Genomic DNA, 24766 nt, shown 5'->3' with positions numbered 1-24766 from the left:
GTGATGGAAGTGAAGGTTGCAGGGAGCATTGTAGTGTTATTTCTAGTGTGTGGGGGATTGCAGGATTGACTTGGGGTGAATTACAAGGAATTACAAGGAGATTTAACTAACTCACCATGACAGATAATTGTAAAGTCCCATGTTAGTCAGAATATAGCAAATGGATAAATTAATATAGCAGTCAAGTAGCTCCAGGTATTCTAAATTTAATCCAACTTTTTAATCCTTTGAACCTGGTGGTTGTCTTGTTCTCTTATTTAGACTAAGATTACATGCTTTTACTAAATTTAATGGGTGCAATCTTAAAATCAATGAGCTGTGTGTTATTTCCTGTAAAATTCCCAGCCCAAAATTATTTAGTTTCATACAGTTTCAAGTTGGAATAGACTGATTTGATATGTATAAAGAATTCACTTGGATTTTAAAGGTTAATGGTGTGGCAATATGATGAGACCCTTGTTGTAGTAATGAAGAAACCAAATTGCAGCAGATCTATAATATTACACCACTTCATGTCATTTATTACATTATGACAGAAAACTAAATGCTGGTATTATTCTCAACTGTAAAAACAATGTGGAATTTGAGATAAAAGCCCACCCTTCCCTCTTTCCAGTTGCCTTCCTCTCCCATTAGCACCCTCAACTCCACTTACACACACTTAGCCAAGCCCTTCCATCTTCCAAGTGGTTTTCCTCACCTTCAGATTCACTCACATGCACTTAGTAGACGCCAAGCACTTGAACAAACAAGAAGGGAATGCCCGGATAAGGAGAGGTGGAGGCTCTTCTGCCGTGGTCACTGCCTTGGAGGACGCTCTTAGGGGCAGTGAGGCATCAGATTGATAGATAGATAGAAGGAACAAGTCAGTCTGTATTAAGGTGAATGCTGTTGCTGCATAAATTGATCTTACTATTGAACATAAAGATGGCAAAGAGTGTTTAGTGAATCAGTCAGGTGTTGTACAAAGGTTGAAGTGCTTTGGTATGTATCAAGGCTGCTCCTGTTACTGCATAAATAGAAATTGGTTTTGCTATTTTGATCTTGAACCTGAAGTGTGGTGATAGAAAGTGCAGTGATATGACTAAGGCTTTGTAGGTGGAAGTGGTTCAGTCTGCATCAAAGCTTCTGTTACTGCATCAATAGATCTTGCTGCTTAGATTTTTAATCTGATGTATGAAAGTGGAAGTGTTCTAGTTTGAATTGAGTTAGTAAGGGGATGTATGCATGAAAGTGCAAGTGCTTTAGCCTGTGTCTGGGTTTCTGTTGCTAGTTAAATAGGTCTTACTGCTTAAGGTTTTGAATCTGAAATGTCATGGTAAGAATTATTGAATGTAATCAGTAAGCTGTCATATGAAAGTGGAAGTGTTTCTTGTTATAACTGTGGTATTTCATGTTACATTGAGAGCCTTGCCTAATCCTGTGCCTATATATATATTCTTTTCAAGTTATTTTCTCTACACCCCAAAGCATTCTTATTCCTTTTATTTTGTAGAGTTTAAGATTGACATACCCTTTTCTTTTGTACTATTTCATTGCATTACCTAACTGTGAAACATGTGTGGATGTTTATGTTTTCCTCAAGGAGTTGGGAAAACTGCATAGTGCTGATTATGCACAGTCATGAGTGTGTTTGGGCTGAGGGACTGTGTTGAGGGAGGAGCAGACTATGTGCTGGGGTGAGGGACTGTGTAGGGGTCAAAGATTAAGTTTTGGGGGTCATGGAATGTACTGGGGGTTGGGGACAGTGTGGTGAGATCAGGGGACTGTGTGTGTTGAAGGGACATGTAGTGTGTTAGGGTGAGGGACTTTGTGGGGGTCAAGGGCAAGCTTTGGGAGACATAGAGTATACGTACTGGGGATTAGGGACACTGTAAGGAAGAAAAACTAATTCTGTTAGGATATTAGGGGACTGGGGAGGAACTGTTTATTTATGGTTCCCTGTGCTGTATAGTAACTTGTGTTGTGTTGCAGGGGACATGAGCATGCCTGAACGTCGTGGCACACAGGCCCTGGAAGCATGGGCGCGACGGGCCACCCTCCGGGTACGAGGGTGTCACCATCACCAACATGAGCACAGCCTGGAGGGATGGACTTTGCCTTCTGTGCCCTCATCCACCACTTCAGGCCAGACCTCATGTATGTAGCCCCCTCTCTGTGTGTGTGTGTGTGTGTGTGTGTGTGTGTGTGTGTGTGTGTGTGTGTGTGTGTGTGTGTGTGTGTGTGTGTGTGTGTGTGTAGCAGCCCTTATTCTTTCTTTGCCATTAACCAGGTGTATATTAAAGTGTGGTCTGTTGTTCCTGGGATCCTGGTATGTAATGTATTAGGCCATGAAACTGTCCCTTTCCACCAGGGGCTGATGGGGCAAAGAGTGTGAATGATGTGTGTGTGTATGTGTGTGTGGTGCTTTGTCTGGGCCAGCCTGTGTGAGATTGCCAGCCTGGTATATAGATAGATGGATAGATATTAAAGTGACACAAGGTGGTTGGTTCAATACAAGTTGACATTTGATAACAGTGTCTCATAATGTTCCTGGTTTTGTGAAATAACTTACTATTGTGAACCCATTGAGTCTTGATGCTATATGTAAATTTTGAGTGATGTCTCCAGGATATTGTGTGAAGAACCTTTTGATGTAGTGGTCTAACAATCACACATTCGCTGTAGAATAATTGAATATTTGAATGTGTCTTTCTACAATGAAAGAAGGCAGTGTACCAATGTAATTACTGCTCCTATTGTTGTGAATAGTGGCATACAATAACAAGTCATATTTTTACAGACTGCTACCTATTAGAATATGAAAAAAACAAACAATAACATTAATGCAGATTTTTATAGGTTGCTATTAGAAAGTTTCCATTGAGGTGTATGAGAGAGAGAGAGAGAGAGAGAGAGAGAGAGAGAGAGAGAGAGAGAGAGAGAGAGAGAGAGAGAGTGAGAGAGAGAGACTTAGACACTCATGCTTTTCTCTCATGTCTTGCTAGTACCCTCAGCAGATCCCTCCCCTTCCCCTCTCCCTCTTCCCCTCCGCTATGCCTCCCCTTCCCCAGCCTCTAATCCCCTTCCCCTCTGTAACCTCTCTGGACTTCCCAAACACACTTCCTCTCCCCTTCCCTCCTCTCCCCTCCTACTTATCATCCTCTTAGGTCTCTCTCTCTCTCTCTCTCTCTCTCTCTCTCTCTCTCTCTCTCTCTCTCTCTCTCTCTCTCTCTCTCCTCTCTCTCTCTCTCTCCTCTCCTCTCCCTCTCCCTCCCTCCTCCCTCCCTCCCTCCCTCCCTCCCTCCCCTCCCTCTCTCTCTCTCTCTCTCTCTCTCTCTCTCTCTCTCTCTCTCTCTCTCTCTCTCTCTCTCTCTCTCTCTCTCTCTCTCTCTCTCTCACACGTCTTTCCCTCCCTCTTTCCACTCTCTTCTCTCCTCCAGTAATCCAGTAATGCTCCCACGTTCCTTCATGCTCCTCCTCTTCCTGGATCTGGCTAATGCTCTCTCTCTCTCTCTCTCTCTCTCTCTCTCTCTCTCTCTCTCTCTCTCTCTCTCTCTCTCTCTCTCTCTCTCTCTCTCTCTCTCTCTCTCTCTCTCTCTCTCTCTCTCTCTCTCTCTCTCTCCTCTCTCTCTCTCTCTCAGGAAACCTTGCACACACCTACATAGTATAGCATAACATTTTATCTTCCTTCTTTGCCTTCTTACTTTACTGAACCCAGGCACATTCCTTGCCACACAACTTAAACTACTGCCTGGTGAATTGAGGGTCAGAAGTTTAATGATGTATACTTGTTTCCTCTACATAATATTATTCCCATGAATTTTAATCCTTTCACTGGGATACAAAACAGTTAACAGCACCAGAAGTAATGTGTGAAATCTTTATAAGCATCTGTAAGAAAGTAAGGGGTGGAAAGAATAGATTTTGCAATTTTTACCGAATTTATAGATTGGAGGTGGCTGTAAAATAAGTTAAGATGTCTCAGAGTCGTTGGTAATTAAGGAAGGGTGTGCAGATAGCAGTGAGAGGGTTAAGTCCTCTTGTCTGTGAAGAGTGTGTCAGTTGTCAGGTCTTGTTGTTATTGTTGTTTGTAATAGGTGTCATTTTTTTTTAGCATAATATCCCCTGTCTTTGGTGTTTATTAATTATTTTTGTATATAGTTTTTTTTTTTTTTGTGTGTGTGTGTGTCATCATTATCCCTTTAGATTCCTCCTTCTGTATTTTTCATATGTCACTGTTTCCTCATCAAATTATCTCCATTTATTTTTCATATATATATCATAATTTTTTGATCCAAAAATAGAGAGTTCACTATTTTCGATCAAAACACCTCTTTTTATTTCCCATATCATTCATCACAGCTCCTAATCCAACACCTCTTCCCCTCACAGAGACTTCCCCTATCATATCATTCATCAGTTCCTCACCCAACACCTCTTCCCTCACAGAGATTTCCCCAATCACACCATTCATCACAGCTCTTAATCCAACACCTCCTCCCTTCAGAGAATCATACCATTCATCGGTTCCTCACCCAACACCTCTTTCCCCACAGAGAATTTTCCTCCCTCAAGTCCGAGAACATCTTGGAGAACAACTCCCTTGCCTTCCGGGTGGCAGAACAACAGCTGGGCATCCCTGCACTATTAGATGCCGAGGACATGGTGGCCAACCCCGTGCCAGACCGCCTCTCCATCCTCACCTACGTCAGCCAGTACTACCGTGCCTTCTCTGCCATGGGTCTGCTGGCGGAGAGGAAGCAGCAGGCACGGGGCAAGGACGGCAAGGGTGGTGATGTTGGTGGTGATGGTGGGGAGAGCAAGACCACCCCTGTGTCTCGGCCTCAGTCCCTGCCAGCCACTCCCAAGACTGCCACCACAGAGACCAAGACAGATAAGGTGGTGTGCTGTTGCTGTCTCTCTCTCTCTCTCTCTCTCTCTCTCTCTCTCTCTCTCTCTCTCTCTCTCTCTCTCTCTCTCTCTCTCTCTCTTTCTCTTTCTCTTTCTCTTGATTTCTCTTTATTTTTGCTTCTTTCAGTTTTTCAGTGTGCTGCTTTTTTGTGTGTTCATTATTAATGTTATTTAGGCAGGTTTTTGGGGTTTTCTGTCCGTCTCTCAGTCCTGATTTACGAAATACAGAGTTGAGATTTATGAGTGAAAATCTCTTTCTCATAAGTTAAGCTTGAAAATATTGGAGATCATAATGAATGGAAAAAATAAATTAATATCTGTGATTCATCTGTACTTACAAATTCTGAACAGTTTTTAAGCAACGTGACTAACTCATTCGTAAATCGTGATGCAGCTGTGTGTGTGTTCTATCTCATCTTTTATACTTTACTACTCAGATATTTCCCCATCTGTCTTTATCTCCTTAGTGTACATGCTTATGTCTTATCCTCCCCACATGTTTCCTGTGTGTGTGTCTGTTGGCCTTGTGCTGCCCCTCACTATCAGTCACCTCACAAACGGGGCCAAGCTGTCAGTGTGTCAGTCGCTAGCTGGGTGGTGGTCACTGGTCACGGGAGCCTCTGTCAGCCAGCACTGCTCTGCCACTCAGCACGCTTGTTGTGTTGTGTTGTGCTGTGTTGCTTACTAAAGTGTTGCAGTGCTTGATTTTTTTTACGTGAAAGGGAGACCAGCAGACCTATATTATATAGGTTAGTGGATTTTATTTTGTGTATGAAGGATATCAAAGGGTTATATAATGTAGTTGTGTGATTTCTTTAGTATAAAATTATGTAGGAAAGAGTTGCTTCATTTTGTTCTGTGGATGTTTTTTAATGTGAGAAGACAAAGAAAGGATTACATAACATAGTTGTATGGGGAAGTCTGTGATAAGTATTTCCTGTCTAGAGACTGAAGGAGACAAGAGGGACAAAATCAGTTTTGTTCTTGAGTTTGGTGAAGCTGGAAGTAAAAAGATAATATTTGACATCTTTACTAAGAGAAGACTACTGGAATGTGAGAAGGGAGCATGTCTGTTGAGAGAGTGGTGTAGGGAGTGAAAGGGTTATGAGTGGTGCTGCTTGAGTAAGAGTGAACCACCAGTGCTAATGTACTAATGTGTCCAGCCCAGTGTTGTCATCCACCGCACACAAAATCAGTTTTGTTCTTGAGTTTGGTGAAGCTGGAAGTAAAAAGATAATATTTGACATCTTTACTAAGAGAAGACTACTGGAATGTGAGAAGGGAGCATGTCTGTTGAGAGAGTGGTGTAGGGAGTGAAAGGGTTATGAGTGGTGCTGCTTGAGTAAGAGTGAACCACCAGTGCTAATGTACTAATGTGTCCAGCCCAGTGTTGTCATCCACCGCACATTCATTCCCTCAACCCAAACCAGACCACTTAATGTGAACATGTTACTCCATCAAACTTGCATACACACATTCAACATTGATGTCTTGTCAGTTGTGTTCTTGCAAGACACTCCCTTCAGTGTGACTAATTTGTTGCTGCCTTCCATGTCATAAGTGTTCACATTGCCTTCCCCATTCACAGGTTTAGTTATTCCTTTTAATCCCATAATGGTTTTGTTGTTTTGTTTCTTTTAGTCAGTCCTGAGAGTAGTTTTGTAAACTAATATGCTGGGGAATGAAAGTTTTTGGAATTAATGGAGAACAGAATGTGGAATGGATAAGACTGTGTGTGTTTGTGTGTGTGTGTGATTAATAAAAGAAATTAAGTAAACAAGAGTGAAAACCCAGTCTCCTTAGAGTGATAAGTTTGAAGGTCAAATGTTGCATCTGTTAATGCTGGTCTTCTTCATTATGATGATGTTACTGTGACTGAGATCAGCACATCAGTCATTGGCTTTGATGAACTGACACCACTGATTCTCATTCATGTTGTGATCTTGACTGGCTCTCTGTCAGTGCAGGTGAGCTTATGGGTGAGTGAGGGGCAGTGCTGGCTTTTGTTACCATTAATTACTCAAATTCTTCACTCTCAGTTCTTCCCGCTATCTCAACAAAGTCCATCTGATAAAAATAAATAAATAAATAAAAGAAAAATGGCCAACAAACTAAAGTACCATCTGATCTTTAGGTCATTCTTAGGTTTTGCTTCCAAATTCTCATTTTCATTATACTTTTTTTTTCTCTTCCTACTTTTTCTTAATATTCTCTTCAGGATTTACTTGAAAGCCTGCAGTTATCTAGATATACACAGGATTTGAGTGAGTCTCATATTGTTCTGTCTTCATATCTACTTTCAGCCAACTTAATCTTACAATGATTGAGTTCTCTGCACACACCACCTCACCATACAACTTATTCCAAATGCCAACATGTCTTTTTGGATAGTTTGATGTCTTGTGTTGTAGTGCGGCTGTGATGGCTGGTGTGGGCAGAAGAGATACTCACAGCAGGGGGCATAGGTAGGGCTCCTCCAGGCTTCAGCAGGAGGATCAGAGGACACAGTGAATAGTGGCAAACCAGGCACCTTGGTTCTGGCTTTCATAATAGTGCGTAGTTATAGTCTGAGTTCTGAGAGTCTGACTTATGGTTCTGTAATGGTTTTAAGTTTTAGATAGTCTGACTTTTATGGTTCTTTTTTCTGGTTAGTTAAGAGAGTGAGCATTTCATAACCTGCCAAACACGCTTCACACAGCATGAACAAAACGGCTGCCACTGTGACGTGTAAACTGCGATGGGTCCCTGTGATGAGTCATGCATGCGTGTCCCACCCCTCCCCCATTGCACCCCAGCCCAGCTTAGTCCCACCTCAGGCACAGAGCAGGAGAGTTTGGGCGATTCCAGAGGTACCATCTTGTCACACTTCTGTACAGGAAGTCAAACAGCATGTGGTGCACAGTTATGCCCAAAATACTCCTTGGCTGTCAAACCAAAATGACCTAACAACCGTTGTGCATAAAGTTGTGTACAGTAAGTAATTTGACTTCTTGTGCAACAGAGTAACATCTTGGCACCTGAGCTGACTCCTGACCTGACCAAACTCTCTTGCTGTGTGGCCACGTCCCCGCCATCTCACTGGTCTGTGAGAAGAGTAACATAACAAGGCGTTGGACTCACTCGTGCTGCGTGTGTCCTCTTTGCCATTCCCGTAACCCAATTTATCGTTAATACTTGTTTTAATTTCCATGTTTTCCCACCATAGCCCTGTCTAATCCACCCTACCCTCTTTCTTATAGGACAATTTTGACATCATGGGACTTTACAAGCCTGAAATATTTTGTTAACGAGGTAAAGACCATCAGTTGCTGTGCATGTTACAGGGAGTTGTGGAGGAATGACTTGACGCGGAGTGGAATGGAGCAAAAGTTAGAAAGTTAGTGTCTTTCCTCTTGCTTCACCTTCCCATCCATTGATTCCCTCCCTCCCTCCCTCCCTCCCTCTATGCCTCCATTAGCACCTTTACTCCCTCCCTTCTTCCCTTTCATAGATTTCATACATATCCCTCTTCCCTTTGTCTCCACATAAGTGTATAGTTTCCCTCCAAAGCCAACACATTGCATGACCTATGACAGTGCTTCTTCTATCCCTTTCCCTCTTCAGGTTGTGAGGAGAGAGAGAGAGAGAGAGAGAGAGAGAGAGAGAGAGAGAGAGAGAGAGAGAGAGAGAGAGAGCACTCACTGAAGTACTAACATTTGTTACTAACACATCTAGAAAGTTGTGGTGACTGTCAGTTTTTGGTCACTCAACTGTTTGCTGCCCCTTGATGGTCCTTCCCTTGGTTCTTGCTGCCTGTTGCCTGCTGCCTGCCGCCTGCCGATGTGGCCCTCAGTCCCTAGAAAGAGGGGTGGTGGTAGTGGTAGTAGTGGTGGGGTTAGTGTTAATACTTAGTGCTGCTGTTGCTGCTGCTGCTGATGCTGGTGTGGGTGGTGGCTAGGTCTCTTCTGAACACTGGTATGGGTGTGTCTTGTGAGCCTGTCTCCTGTATGGACTGACCTGCTCTGTGTAGGTCTTGTGTAGGTCTTGAAGTTGTGTGGTTTGCTGTCACTTTATCATTGCAATTCTTATCTATATTACAAAATTATTATTATTATTATTATTATTATTATTATTATTATTATTATTATTATTATTATTATTATTATTATTATTATCATTATTATTATTATTATTATTATTATTATTATGTGTAAGTTCATTCATATGGTAATGAAATCTGATTGAGGAAGTAGTATATCCAGACAGAGTAAGTGTTGATGACAGTCATAGTTACTGTTGTCACTTTCTAAGCCTTTAATGGATAGGGGAGTGGTAGTCTCTCTCCCCCTGGTCCCTGTGCCCCTGTAAGAGTGCCGTGGTGTGCCGCAGGTGCTGGGGCGCGGTGGACGGGGCCGGCGCGAGGTGTGCGTCACCTGCCAGAACCCAGTGTTTCTGGCGGAGCGGCTGATGGTGGGGGCACCCGGCCAGCTGATGCACCGCACCTGTTTCCGCTGCGCCCGCTGTTCCACCCAGCTGACCCTGGCCGGCTACTACCAGACCGAGCGGGGCCAATATTGCTGCGAGACTTGTCCCGACGAGGAGCGCCTGCCCCAGGTAGGCCTGCTGGCCGCCCCCTCCGACTCAGAGTCGTCCAGTGAGGAGTCAGAGTCAGAGGAGGAGGAGGGAGAGAGTGAAGCCCCGCGCCTCCCTGACACCCCTGCCCCGACACCCTCCCCAACACCCCCCAGGCCCCGGACAGTGTTCCTCTCCCAGACCCTGGTCCCCGCCCCAGAACAGCCCACCGACCTGCCAGAAAGCACAACAAATGAGCAGCCCAGCCACTTCAGCAAGGTGTCCCCTGCTCTGTTTGGTGCAGACAAGGTGGGGCGGGTGAGAGAACACAGCCCCGACCCAGCACCGCTCCCCCGCACAGTAAAGTCCCTCAGAACAGATCCTCCCAAAGTATTGGATACCGGCCAGACCAAACCACATGTGCCCCCTGATGCTCACACGCCCCCCTCTCACCCCAGCACACCATCCCCAGACACTCGCACCCACACACAGAGCACCCCCACCAAGACTGCCTCCTCCATTGTTGCCCGCCGCCTGCAGATGTTCCGGGAGATGAGCAACAAGGACAAACAGCAGCAGCAGCAGCAGGTGGACAGGAAGCAGCAGCACACCTCTCCAGACACCAGCCAGGAGAGGAGGAGCTTCCCTGATGGAGGAAGACAGGACATTTACCACCTGCAGAGAGGACCACTGAGAGGAAGCAAAACAGAGGAGAAGGAAGGCAAGACAGTAGATATTCCATCTATCACAGTGACCACAGAGACTCCTGAGGGACATGGAATGGACTTCACTGCCGCCACCACCACCACCACCACCAGCCTGCCATCCACCCATCCCACCCCCACTGCAGCACAAAATCCCTTTGAGGATGATGACGAAGAAGATGAAAGTGCAAATGATCACCAAGAAACGCAAGGGAAGGAAAGCAGTGCAGGAGACAATGACAGGGACTCAGACCAGGTTGTGAGTGAGGCAGTGAGCCACAGACATGAGAGTGAGACAGAAAAGAGCCATAGAGAGGAGAGTGAGACAGAAAAGAGCCACAGAGAAGAGAGTGAATCAGAAAAGAGCCACAGAGAGGAGAGTGAGACAGAAAAGAGCCACAGAGAAGAGAACGAGACAGAAAAGAGCCAGCTGGACAAGGTTGTGGGTCAGACTCAGGGTGGTGAGGTTGTGAGCAGTGAGAGCCACACTGAGGTGAAAGATGCGGTTGTGAGCCCTGTGGCGGAGAGTGGCTCTTTGGGTGGCACTGAGGAGCACCCGGTTGTGACACCCAGGGAGCCACATGACCCTGCCAGCAGCTCCCAGCCCCACTACCCTGATGACCTGAACCCATTTGGTAGCGAGGATGAAGACGAGGACACAGGAGCAGCCCCTCAGCCCCCTCAGCCTACCCTGAAGGAGCCTGTGGAAGGAAACTTAAAGGACACCAAGAACCAGACTTCACCAGCAGCAGCAGCAGTGGCAGAACAACCCCCACAAGACTCCCCCGGCAGGAGACTAATCAAGGCTAACCTCAACCCATTCGAGAGTGATGAAGAGGAAGAGGAGGAGAAGGACATCCCAACGCCTAAGAAGGAGGAAAAGAAGAGCCTCAATCCCTTCTGGAGTGATGATGAAGAGGAGGAGGAGGAGGAGGAGGTAAGAGGAAGGAAGAACACAACACCCAAGGGCACCAAAGTCAAACCTCCACGCCCTCCGCCACCGACACTTCCCAGAAACAGGTGAGGAACAGAGTGCCGTGTTCATATCATGCCTCTGTCTTCTTATGTCATAGTTTGACACCATGCATGAATTGATCTTTTCTAGTTCCTGTTTGCATCTTATTATGTTTCTCACATTCTTTGCAACTCCAACACAATATTTTTTTCATTTTCTCTCTCTTCCCATTCAGTCTTCTTACTTCAATAGTTGCTCTCAAGTAGATTTTCAAAAGGTTTATTATCTCCTCCTACCAAATGAACAAACCATCTCAGCTTTAAGATCCTGGTCTTTGTAATGTACTCCACTCGTACCTTTTTCCTTTTAATGGGTTTGTCATGGTCTTCTCTTACCCTAACAAAAGTCACCTTCCTAGGTAGTGTCATGTTTTTAAGCCTAATTCCCTTTGCCATGATAAAAAGACACCAATATGATATCCTGCTCTGTTATATAAACATTACATGGAGATGAAACAGAAAGATAGAAAATGGTGGATAAGGAAAGGCAAATAATGATGTATTTATTGCTCTGCTTCCTTTTGTTCTGTTCCTGTTTCTCTCCACACTGAAGCCACACTCCTCACCCACACATCCCCATCACCCTCATTGTCATCTATGCTGCAAGTACACCCCCCTCACCTCTTTTTTCTGTTATATCTCTTCATCCATTTAGCACAAAGCAAATCCTTCTGTACACCTTGGATCAGTTTCTCCCCATCACTAAGTTCCATTTTTTCCCAGAGGAAGCCACATCTCTGCTCCCTCTAATCTCACTGTGTCTCTCATGCCTGACAAACCTTCAAGGTTCTTGCATCACTTTATCATTTGCATCCAAAATATTTGTCATGCACACCGCTTTCTTTTTTTTTCTCTGATTCAAGTTGACTTTCTCTATTTCCTCAGCAAAGATATATTTCATACTTGTACATCACCACCTCCTTCCCATTTGTTTGTTAGATTCTTGTGTACACTTTCACTGTTTCCTCACCTGTTTCCTCACCTGAAGTGTCTTATCATGCTTGTTCATCACTCTCTCACTCTTATTTGTCTGGTTCAAATAAACTTTCTCCCCCTGCCTTCTTGTCTGCTTCTCACTCATACATTATGCAAGAACTGAAGCCATTCACCTCTCAACCTCCACCCTCTGGACTTACTTTTTACTTCTACAGCCATATTTTGACTTTATCCCCTATCTTCCATCCCCTTCATATATGTTGGTGGTGGCTGCTGCTGTGTCCTTCCCCAGTGTCCAGGAAGCAAGGTGTTACAGCACGCATTCTGTAAGTGTGGTGAAGGGGAGGGAATGGTGAGTCACTTCCTGCACGTCTTGCCTGAGTCAGAGAGCAGGTTAATCACTGACTTGGTGCATGCATGCCTTCACACACACACACACACACACACACACACACACACACACATTAAGAATGTTGGAAATTCCAACCCTTGAAAATAGGAGAGAGAGAGGAGTTTTAATAAACATCTATAGAACGATAAGTGGTCTAGAAAATGTGGACAAAGAGTGTTTTATAAATTTAGACACACAGATTACAAGGGGACACAGTAAGAAGTTGAAGAAAGTTAACTGTAGAAGAGACATCAAGAAATATAGTTTTCCTCACAGAAGTGTGAACAAATGGAATGAACTCAGTGAAGATGTTATGAATGCTGAAACTGTCCATGCTTTTAAGACCAAACTGGATAGATATAGAGACAAGATACTATGAGATTACTCCCCTCTCATAAACCACAACTAGGTAAATACAACTAGGTAAGTGCACACACACATTGATTGATAGAGATCTGGAGTGAATTAGGTGAAGCTATGGTTACGGCAGACAGTGAACATATATTTAAAGATAAATTGGACAAGTATAGATGGGCACACACACACACACACACACACACACACACACACACACACACACACACACACACACACACACACACACACACACACACACACACACACACACACACACACACACACACACACACACACACACACACACACACACACACACACACACACACACACACACACACACACACTGCAAGAAAAGTGGGAAGAGAAGAAAAAATAACAACCTACAGAGATACACTTTTCCAATAGAGCAACAGACCTTTACATACATTTCCCCATTGACAGGAGCCCCTCAACCCTCTCCACCTACTCCACCACCTCCACCGGCAGCCTTGCCACTCCCACCACTGCTACCACTCCACGCAAGAAGAAGGTCATTGCTCCACCACCCCCTGCCTCCCCCAACCTTTCCCTGGCCTCCTCCCCTGGTGGATCGGTGGCCCTCAGGAAGAAGGGAAGACGAGCCCCTGCACCGCCACAGCTGGCTGCCCAGACTGGCCGCACCTCCCCCAGTGACCAGGACACACGCAGCCTTGACACAGTGTCCAGTGGAGATAGGGAAGGTATGTTTGGTGCTCCTGGTGCAAGTGTGGTAGTTGTAGGACTCCATTCTCTCTCTCTCTCTCTCTCTCATAAGATTAACCGAGTAATCATTTGAAGTAAGTTAGAAGTAAAAAGTGCTATGTGGAGGTATATCGTATATTGTCTGAAATATTGTGGTGTGTGCTGCATTACCCTGTGCTGTGCTGTGCTGTGCTGTGCTGTGCTGTGCTGTGGCTGTTGTTCTGGTGGCTGAGTGTACGTCTGGCTTGGCAGATCCTGATGAGGTGCTGAGTTGGAAGATTCAGAAAGATCTCAAGAACCATTCCAACAAGATCAATGGCACCCCCCAAGCTCCCCCCAAGCCCTCACGCAGCCCCCACACCCAATTCACTGCTTCAGGTGTGTGTGTGTGTGTGTGTGTGTGTGTGTGTGTGTTAGTTTTTATCTTTCCTTCTTTGTATTTATCTACTTATATCATTATACAGATTGTAGCTTATAATGTCCCAGCCTTGAATACCAAATTATTGCTTTTTTGCTTTGACTTATCCATACTGTTTGCACACATCACCTCCTGTATTTACCTGTGTGTGTGTGTGTGTGTGTGTGTGTGTGTGTGTGTGTGTGTGTGTGTGTGTCCTGGCTTTATCAGCTGCATTTCCTGAGTGCTGTGTAGGTCAGATGATGTACAGGGTTAAGGCACACTTGCAGAATTGTTCACTTTCTTCCATTACTCATTATATTGCTTTGTACTAGTCATTGCCAAGTTACAGTTGTGATGCCATATCTCAGTCAGAAGAAATTTCTAATTAACTGTACATTGGGTATTATTGCTAGTTCCAGTGTGGCTGACTGTGCTTTTGATCCACAGAGCCGGCAGGTGGCCGGCACTGCCCAGTCAGCAAGAGTGAGGCTGGGGAGTGGAAGAGGAAGAAGGGTCCAGCCCCGCCCCGCCCTGTACCCCAGAAACGTGCCCTCAAGAAGTTGCCTATGAAGGTGATCCAGCAGGAGCTCCAGGACATTGAGATCAAGCAGACGGAGCTGGAGCGGCAGGGTGTGCTGCTGGAGACCTCCATCAGGAAGCGCACGGAGGCCTCGGCCCCATCCAGCCCTCAGGAGGAGACACCCCCCTCCAGCCTTCCCCCCAGCAGCCCCAACAGCATTGAGGTGGAGGACATGATTCTGCAGCTGTTTGAACTGGTCAACGAGAAGAACGAGCTTTTCCGCCGCCAGACAGAGCTCATGTATCTGTAAGTGTGAAGGCAGGGCACCATACACACACACACACACACACACACACACATACATGTATTTTCTTCATATCATATCTCAGAATATTCATTTTTTGTTTTAATGAGATAATACTGAAGATATTTGTTGTTTTTGCATGTGCATGTGTTGATTCTCCACAAGCACTAGTGACACTATGCAGTATTGTGTGGGAGTGAAAAGATAAAGAGTGGAGTGGTGTGGTGTTGTGGTGGTGTATCCAGCAGGGGAGGAGTAGCAATAAGGTGGGGAGAGTAGAAATAGGAGTTGTGGCTGAGTGAGGAGGGATGAAGGCTTGAACTGAGGTGTTGGCATGGCAGGATCAGGGTGTCAGCAGTGTAAGGGTGTGGCATGGCAGTGTAAGGGTGTCAGCATTGTCCCTGCCCCATTGTATCCTTGTGCCTTCTGTCTTCAGGAAGCGTGAGAAGCGACTGGAGGAGGAGCATGTGGAGCTTGAGTACCAGATCCGCTGCTTGATGCTGAAGACACCAGCTGAGCGCACGTCTGAGGACACAGCACAGGAGGAGGAGCTCATTGCCCGGCTGGTGAAGGTGGTGGAGCAACGTGATGAGATCATCAACTGCCTGGAGCTGGACCGGCTGAGGGAGGCACAGGAGGATGAGAGCATTGCCACACACATGATGCAGTATCAAGGTAAACAACATACACATACACATGCGCATGTGCAAGCGCACACACACACACACCATGGTCCCTTTAAGGAAGGTGCAAATTCTTGGCTGTTGTTCAGGTTTTTTGGGGCAACTTAGAGGGAGACATGCAAGAGACAGCTTTGCCAGTAGATGTAGTAGCAGTAGTGTCAGTAATGATAGTAGTAACAGTACTAGTAGAAATAGTAGCAACTGCATTAGTATATGTGTGAGATATGAACATAAAATGAAAAGTATTAATTTATTATTGAGACAGGCTGTACCTGTGGAAGATGTGAGTAGAGTGAATAGACTATAAGTAATGAAGGAGGTGAATGTGCTGTGCACCCCATTAGATTTGGTGTCCAGAGGACTCATAATTGCTGTTTTTCATGGAAGTTATAATGATGGTGATAGTAGTGTGGCATTTGGTTAATTTTTTATGATGGGTGAGAATGGCCTAATTTCATTAAATTGACCATGTGAAAGGAAAGGACAGGAATGACAGGATAAAGCCTACTAGATGTCTTGTTAAACTCTTGCAAAAAAAGTGATAAATTGTTATGTTGAGGCTTTACAACTGCTTAACTCAGTCAAGTGTTTACCTCAAAAGAACAGGAAAAGTGAAATCATAAGAGTGGTATATAGGAATGATATGAATGCCATGCTGATGTGGAAAAGGGAGATTGGAAACGGGAGATAATTATGAAGATCTTGGAGGACTAAGAGGGGTGGTGTATGTAAGGATGGAGTGTATGGAGAGGAAGGCAAGTGAAAATTTCTGAGTTTGCCACTAAGAGTAGGAAAATGAAAAGAGAAAGTCTTATCCATGTTGCTCATGACTTTTAGGTGTGAACTTTGCAAGAGGCTTAAAGGAGTAAACAGATTAGATTGGTTTGTTGCTCTTGTCATTTCCATTGGAGTCTAGAGTGGCTGCAGCGGTTAGTCTTACCTGCCTTGGTGTAGCAGGATGTGGAAAAGTAATGAGACTTTTATGTTCTTATTTTATTGTTTTGTTAAGCTCAGGTACTCATTCCATATTTAAAATAAATTAATTTTTCAAGACAAAATTTCATTTAAGTATGATAATATTAGTTATGTCCATTACAAAACCATGTTAAATTTGTCTTTTTTTTCTGAAAGCCCATGTACAGTTTTGTAAACAAAGTATAATCCTTGCAACCTCTGTAGTAAGAAAAGGCAGAGTAGCACTAGAGGATGCACAGCAGATGGGTGCTGGAGGGAAGGTGGAGTGAGTTGAGGAAGAGGATCTGAGCTGCCAGGACTGCTGCACAGGCAAGATGAAGCCTCTGTGTTGTCATGAGCTGCATCAGTCTTGTTGGCTTTATGCTTTGTGGTGGAGCTGAGGTTGTGAGCAGTTTGGTGGAGCTGTGGCTGAGTTGTGTGATGGAGGTGAAGTTGTGAGCTATGTAGTGGAGCTGAGACCTTAAGCTTTGCAGGGGAGCTATGACTGAATTTCATGGTGCTGAATTTAACTGCCAAGAAGTGAGTGTGGTGGATTTGGAGTGTGGTAGCAAGTTGTTCAGTTGTGGATGACTGAAGTGAGGTGAAACATGGCAGCAATTTGCTCACATCTGTGAGAACCTTGTATCTCAAGTAACACCAGGAAGTCTGTACAGGAAACTTAGTGCTTGCTTGGAGGCTGTGTGTGGGTGACACCAAGATGCATTGACACCAGGTAGACAGTACCAAGATAAAGAGGCAACCAAAGTTATTGTGTTCTGGTTACAGACAATTTATTTAATTTATGTAAACAATTAATAATATGTTTGATCTCATGGTAACTTTAGATTATGAGTAATATGATGAAGAAAATACAGCTTCAATTTAATGATGGTGTGAATACTATTGTCCATAGAATATCAACTTTAAATCTTATGATTTGAGTAAGATATGATTCATCCATCTATATGCATACTGGCCAGAGATTCCTCATGGTGCTTGGCAGCTGAACATATGCTTGTAAACTATAAACCCATGGGGAAGAAATAATAAATAAGTAAAAAATAAGTTATATAGTTTTTTTTTCTTCACTTGTATATGAGTGGAAAAAAGTTATAACTTCCATCATTACTTTTATATTGAAAAGATAAGTATAACTGATGTTTGCTTGAAACCAGAAATGTTAAGGTAGAATTCTCATGGTTTTGGTGTCAAAGTATGTGAGGTGTTGCTGTATGAAGTGTGTCAAGTGCAGTGGTGTGTTGCTGTTATGAAGTGTGTCAAGTGCAGTGGTGTGTTGCTGTATGAAGTGTGTCAAGTGTAGTGGTGTGTTGCTGTATGAAGTGTGTCAAGTGCAGCGGTGTGTTGCTGTATGAAGTGTGTCAAGTGCAGTGGTGTGTTGCTGTATGAAGTGTGTCAAGTGCAGTGGTGTGTTGCTGTATGAAATGTGTCAAGTGTAGCGGTGTGTTGCTGTATGAAGTGTGTCAAGTGCAGTGGTGTGTTGCTGTATGAAGTGTGTCAAGTGCAGTGGTGTGTTGCTGTATGAAGTGTGTCAAGTGCAGTGGTGTGTTGCTCTTGCCACAATGCATCAAAGCTTTGCTCTCTTGTTTGTCTCTCAGCTGCCTTCTTATATGATAACATTGGAACTACAACAAAAAGGTTTCTGTTGTTACCAGTTATATTTTCATCTGGAAGCACAGAGTTTGGGAAAATAATCTTGATTTAATTATCTTTGATTCCTTTTCCTTGGACTTTCTTCAGGGGATCAGCCAAGGCAGACAAGCTTACACTTGTTGGTCCACACACCTTATCCCTGCACGTTCCAGTCCTCCCTTCTCTCTCACTTTCCCTTTCCATCAAATAATCTCACAAACTGTCCACTATACTTGAGTCATTTCATTCATATCCATTCTCTCCTTCAAACCATCTTAGGATGCAGCATTCTTGAAAAAAATGTAAATTGAGGGTTGTGAACTCTTGAAGAGATCAAGGTGGGATCTCAGGTCCATGGTAAGCAGTGTTGATCAAGGTGACAGTGATGTGTTTTAACTCTTCTTTCCTTGTTATCGCAAAGAGTGAGGGTTGCATTGAGTCTGGTGCTCCTTCAAGTATCATGTCAGTACTTGGCCAGTACCTTCATTTTTATCTTCCAGAACCTCTTTAAGGAACATTCTTCATGACTTAAATTAGTACTCACTATCACTATCTCGACTATTCTCTTTCCTACTGTGCATCACCAACACAGTCATTGTTCATCCTCCTGTTACATCACAGTTATCACTTCCCTCCAGTCACCATCACATCACATCCCCACAATGGCTCTCCTCTCCTCCCTCAGAGAAACACATTGATGGCTTGGAGAACGGGAACAGCCATCCAGAGCCAGTCAAGAAGAAGAAGACACTGAAGCTGCCCAAAAAGAAGAAAAAGAAAGAGAAGAAGGATAAGGGAGCCACTGGTGATGCAGACAAAGATGTTGATGAGACAGAGATGCCTGCAGATCCCAAGAAAAAGAAGAAGAAGAAGAAGTGGCTGTTTTGAGCAATGAATTTTTCTGGGGAGGTCCAGAAATGTGGCCTGTGTGCTGATTGTTGTATTGAAGTGCAGCCTGTGTGTGAATTGATGCCATGCTATATTGGGTGCACCTGTTTGCTGGGTGGTGTGGTGATGGCAGCAGTGCTCTTCTGAGGTGCAGCCCAAGTGCTTATGATGTGCTGATAGCTGTGGTGCTCCTTTGAGATGTGGCCCATTAAGTGGATGCAGAGTGCTGATGTGTGTGATGATGTGTGGAGTGTCCTCAGTGTCTTGCTTGGTGTGGTGCAGCAGCCTCTGATGTATTTATTGGCTTGGTGATGTGCTGCAGCCTGATGAGTGCCATGGAAAGTTGTACCATGTGATACTATTATATTCTGTTTTCTCTTGTATTGCAGGAATTTCTGTGGGAATGTGTACTTTGAGAGTTGCAGCAATGTACTCTGTGTGCTAATATTGTCACACTGTGCTTGCATCATTTTGTAATCTGCAGGTGGTGTCTGATGCCTGGTGTTGGCTGCACAACAGATCTGGTCCTCCCAGTATTGTTATAAACCTACAGAATTCTGATAAAAAATATCAAAAGAATTTTCAAAGAGACAGTGAGGGAAGAGATCTCACCATTTTAGGGATTACTCAGAGACATGGAAAGGGAAAGCATCTCCCCATTTTCATGTCTGCAGGTTTCTTTGTAGGATTTGTGGCTAACAGTTGAAAGACATCTAGTATTTGTGTGTGCAGTTCATACTTACACTTTTGTATAGATGAAGGATGAACCATCATTGTGTGAAAGAGAAGTGTGGGTAGGCATGTAGCCTTGTGCCTTAAACCTGAATAGAAAAGTGCAGGCTGTGTATTGGGTGTTTTGCAGGAGCCTGTTGTGGCATCTGTGGTGTGTTGGTTGAGGGACAGGAGGTTCGGTGTTGTCTGAATATCAGAAAAATGCTGGCACACTCATTCTTACCAGCCTCATAAGGAAAAGACAGCAGACTTTGGAGGGTGGCTAAGAGTCAAACAGGAGTAATGATAGATAGCTGTGTTTGGGAGAAGGAGAGGAAGAATTATAAAGTTTTGGTCGGAGAGAAAAAAAATGTCAAAAATTTGGTTCACACCACAATTTCAGTCTGTCAAAGAAATACTATTTGTTTCCTTGGAACAGGTGTGTTTTGGATGTTAGTCTAAGCTTAGTGAACTTCAGCTGCCTTTTATTGCATCTTTTATTCATTGTGGACAAATAATATGGAGGAGGTAGGCAAGGGAAACACACAAGTAAGAGAATGTAATTGTAATGATATGGCATGCAAGACTTAGAGTCACCCTTTGAAGAGGTCTCCCAAGATTCAGGAATTCTGCTCCTCTCCTTGGTGCTGCACCCCCTCTACACCACCACCACCACCACCACTATTACCACCTTCCTAGCAGTGAGTGGAGCAGCAGCCACTGATAGTAGTGTATAATCACCCATCCGCTGTCAGGGAATTTGCATCCTAAGTGAGTACGTCCTTGATTACTTAGCATTAATTGGGCCCTTTGTGCAATGCAAGGGTGCCAGCTGGACTCTGATCCATTGCAATACACTGTACTGTCCCTTAGGAGAGCCTTAGTGTAGTTTTTGTGTGTAAGTCCTTAATATTTTTGTTATTAACAGAGCAATCTCTGATTTTATTTTGCACAAATTTCTATTTATTTACCCATAAAGGATGTGTAAGAGGAGTGTATACATGTAAGGTGTTGGTTTTATTTAATGTCTCATTTTTACATTTGAGTTAATATAATTTTTGTTTCATTTAAATGCATTGTTTAGGTATGCTATTTTTTATTCTTTTTATCTTGGTTACCACCTCAGGTGTGTGTTGTGTGAAAATGTGGAAACTGGAGGTTTTGTTAATCATTCCTGCTGGTGCTGTGATGGCTGGTGCACACCTGCCCACCAGTGTAGCCAGTGTTGCCCAGCCCCTCAATCCTCACTGTGAGAATTTCCTAAGATGCCCAATTTATGCTTTTGTTCTGTGTTAGGTAGTAATTTTCTGTGCAATTATTTATCAAACAAGTTATCCACAGAAGGCACATTATGAATTCAATGTGAATACTGCAAATTTGTAATATAATAAGCAGGAAAAGAAAATTGAAGGCAATGGAACTAACTTGAATGTCAAGATTTGTCCTCATGTTGCACTATAGGCTGGTAGTGGAGCCAGTGAGGTGAACACAAGGCAATATGGAGGTGGTATATCTACATACAGTCATTATTTATCTCCAATTTGTGGCTGCAGAGAGAAGCAGCCACTTGGTCTTACTCAATAGGGAATATATGTAGAACTCTCAGTATGTATGGCAGTATTTTCCATAAGGTGAAGGTTAAGGCTCTAGGGATGCCCTGCTGTATAGATCGTAGCAGGGATCTCTCTGTTACTTGCTTAACTTTCCAGGGTTTACAATTGTTAGAGCTTTGAAGACCGTACATAGAATACTTAGGGAGGCTGAGGTGGTTCTCACAAGTCTTAAAATAGAGCACTACGTAGGGTTAAGGTAGGCTGGTTCCTTTATACTAAGATAAGGTGTATATAATAAGCTGCTGTAGGACACACACTAGCAAGGGATACACTACACAATGGGTTACATTTCTTGATGGTCAAACATCATATTTACTGCAGTAAGGTATTGCAATACTGTAAACTTACACAAACAAAATGCATACACCATGACAGTACACACACAAATATATATTTGCACTACATTTGTTAGGATTTATGAGATAAATATTAGTAGAAGACAATAAAAGTAGTGCACACACACACACGCACACACACACACACACACACACACACACACACACACACACACACACACACACACACACACACACACACACACACACACACACACACACACACACACACACACACACACACACACACACACACACACACACACACACACACACACACACACAGTAACAGAGGTGTATACACTGTGGCTGTGCTAGGAGAGAGAAAAGGTGTGCTCATAAGGACAATATGATAGTACTGTACTATAGAGTACATAATTACATTACAGAAGGCACATTCTCTAGCTGGGAGGCTGAGACAGGCTGCTCTCTCTCTCTCTCTCTCTCTCTCTCTCTCTCTCTCTCTCTCTCTCTCTCTCTCTCTCTCTCTCTCTCTCTCTCTCTCTCTCTCTCTCTCTCTCTCTCTCTCTCTCTCTCTCTCTCTCTCTCTCTCTCTCTCTCTCTCTCTCTCTCTCTCTCTCTCTCTCTCTCTCAATGTGTAAAAGAACCTCTATTCAGTAAAATCCTCCTCAACATTCTAAGTAGGTTATTTGTCAATTGAGCCTTGTATAGGGTTTGGAACATGCACCAGTGACCATTATACATGATCCATACTACTGATCTCAGCATGGTGAAAGACTGATACGTGCAACACTAGTATCTACTTAGTTGGTCTTCTTCTTCTGAGGTTTGGTGTAAGTAGCTCTGAATGCTATTGTTAGTATTTTCAAAGATTATGGAGATTAGAAATAGACAAAAGCACCACTGAGGTCTGTAGCCACCAGAAGCTTTATTGTTAAGGAGGAGGTTGGTTCAACACTTTGGTGAAGGTGGAAAGTAGAGAGAGCTGATTTGTTTGAAATGAGACTGAGGCAAAAGTTTATAGTGTTTACCTATAGGTTCACTTGTATTTGAACACCAAGTAATAAAGTGAAGTGTGCAAAATGAAATTTTGGCAGAGTGAAAGCTTGGAGAGGTGAGGTCACTACTGTCTATAAGGGGTAATGCACGATTATTTATTTATTTATTTATTTTATTTTTTTATCATCCTTTATCATCTAACGTTGCCACATTTTTAGAATCACACTTACATTGACTTTGGATTCCAAAGTTTTGTTAAACCAAGAGCCTAAATCAAAGTAAGTGCCTAGCCATCAGTGCTTCCAGAGTTAAGTGTTGTGTGCCAAACTAGTGCATGAGAGAGAGATACAGAAAGTGAGAGAGAGAGAGAGAGAGAGAGAGAGAGAGAGAGAGAGAGAGAGAGAGAGAGAGAGAGAGAGAGAGAGAGAGAGAGAGAGAGAGAGAGAGAGAGAGAGTACTAAGCCTACAAGTGGCTAGCAATTCATTCCCAGCTGATGGATGTGTTCCTTAATTTTCATTATGTAATTATTCCTGTTACATTACCGATTTACACCAATATTTGTATAAAATATCTTTTTACAAAAAATGAGATGTTAGAAAATAAATATATAATTTGGTATAGTCCCCGTTTACATTTCCTGACATTGCCATGCCACCAAGAAATAGCAGTGGTGCAGTGAGTGGCACGGTGCTCTAACCTTGCCTTACTTAAGTTTATTCTTTTAAAGTATGGCTCCCTGGTGTTGTTTGGGAGCGTTCTTAAGTGTCATTAAGTCTGACTATTATTATTTATATTATTATTATTATTATTATTATTATTATTATTATTATTATTATTATTATTGTTACTACTACTACTACTGCTGCTGCTGCTATTATTTTGCATATTTGTCCATTTATTTATTTCTCAGTTTTATTTTAAGGCTTACAACAAGGGATATTTTTTCTGTTCATTAAGGTGTTTTATAATCAAATCACTAATAGAATGTGTAACAGAATCAAACTTGCCCCACACAGAATTATCTCCCAGCCAAACTTATGCTCATGTGGTCCTTTCAATAGCTAGAAATGCTCCCCCCTTCCCCACACACACACACAGGAAAATATTTAGATTTGGTAGCAGAATATGAGGAAAGTGGTATTGGGAAATCTGCTGGTAATTTTGTGGTTGAAGGTAAGTTATGCCTCTTTGCCTAATTAATGCAATATGTACCATTTTCTTTGCATTGTGGATTGACTAAGTCTGATAGTTTTTACTCTGGTCAAGTATATACAAAATTTTAAGTATTACAGTTCAAGGTTTGTTGTTTTTTTTTTCAAGTAGCTGTTACAGATATGCATGCAGTATATGAAATTGTATGCCAGGTGATTTCACTTAGTTAAGTGTCAATGACCTTGACCACAGGATGGAAAGATGCTTGAGAGAAATAGACCCAACACCTGGACTCAGCTTATTCCAATGGATTGTTTGACTATACATCAATAACAACACAGCGAATATAGATAAATGCATCTGAAGTTCCCTTTCATTCTCTGCGATCACCAAACAAGCTTGCTACCACTGCCTAGCATACTCTATTCTCTCACCCTTGTACCGACATTTCCAACTTTGCATTAATTTCTCTCTCCTGCCATCCATACCATGAAATATTCAATCACCCTGGAATAATCACGCGTCCCTGCCTCACTCCCCTCCTACTACTGTAACAAAACCCTCACTGCTACTACTACTGCTACTACTACACAGGCAGGCAGGCATATTTTGTGCAGGGACTGGCACGTGTAAGTCTGAGATAGCTTCCTGCATCAGCCCATATGCTCTTACTACTAATACTACTACTTGTTCTTGTCCTTGGCAAAGCTGGGACGAAACCTAATAACACCTATTGTTTGAGTAATTAGTCTCTCATTACAGTATTACGTCCTTGGCTGTGTGTGTGTGTGTGTGTATGGCGGTATTTAGACAGTAGACTGTTCTTATGCTTGTTGTTGTCTTCCGGTATATTCAGTAGACATTCTCTCTCTCTCTCTCTCTCTCTCTCTCTCTCTCTCTCTCTCTCTCATTGGAACTATGAAAACATCCTTGAAAATCTCAGTGACTTTATTACAGCCTGGTAAACTAACACCGGTACCACCACCACCTCCTCCTCTTCCTCCTTCGTATCACCAAAACTATACA

General features: G+C 43.3%; 1 protein-coding gene across 1 annotated transcript; it reads left to right on the top strand.

Moving 5' to 3' along the window:
- Window positions 1-1985: 1985 nt before the first annotated feature.
- Window positions 1986-23204, top strand: LOC135104824 (MICAL-like protein 1). Its single transcript, XM_064012473.1, is given in 10 exon segments — window positions 1986-2039; window positions 2041-2097; window positions 2099-2139; window positions 4539-4881; window positions 9262-11168; window positions 13291-13568; window positions 13822-13947; window positions 14417-14795; window positions 15230-15468; window positions 18766-23204. Coding segments are annotated over 10 exon segments (3627 nt in total). The 3' UTR covers window positions 18969-23204.
- Window positions 23205-24766: the final 1562 nt, after the last annotated feature.

This window comes from Scylla paramamosain, chromosome 11 (genome assembly GCF_035594125.1).
Source record: "Scylla paramamosain isolate STU-SP2022 chromosome 11, ASM3559412v1, whole genome shotgun sequence".
Taxonomy (NCBI): Eukaryota; Metazoa; Arthropoda; class Malacostraca; order Decapoda; family Portunidae; genus Scylla; species Scylla paramamosain.
This window is presented reverse-complemented; position numbering and strand designations above follow the sequence as displayed.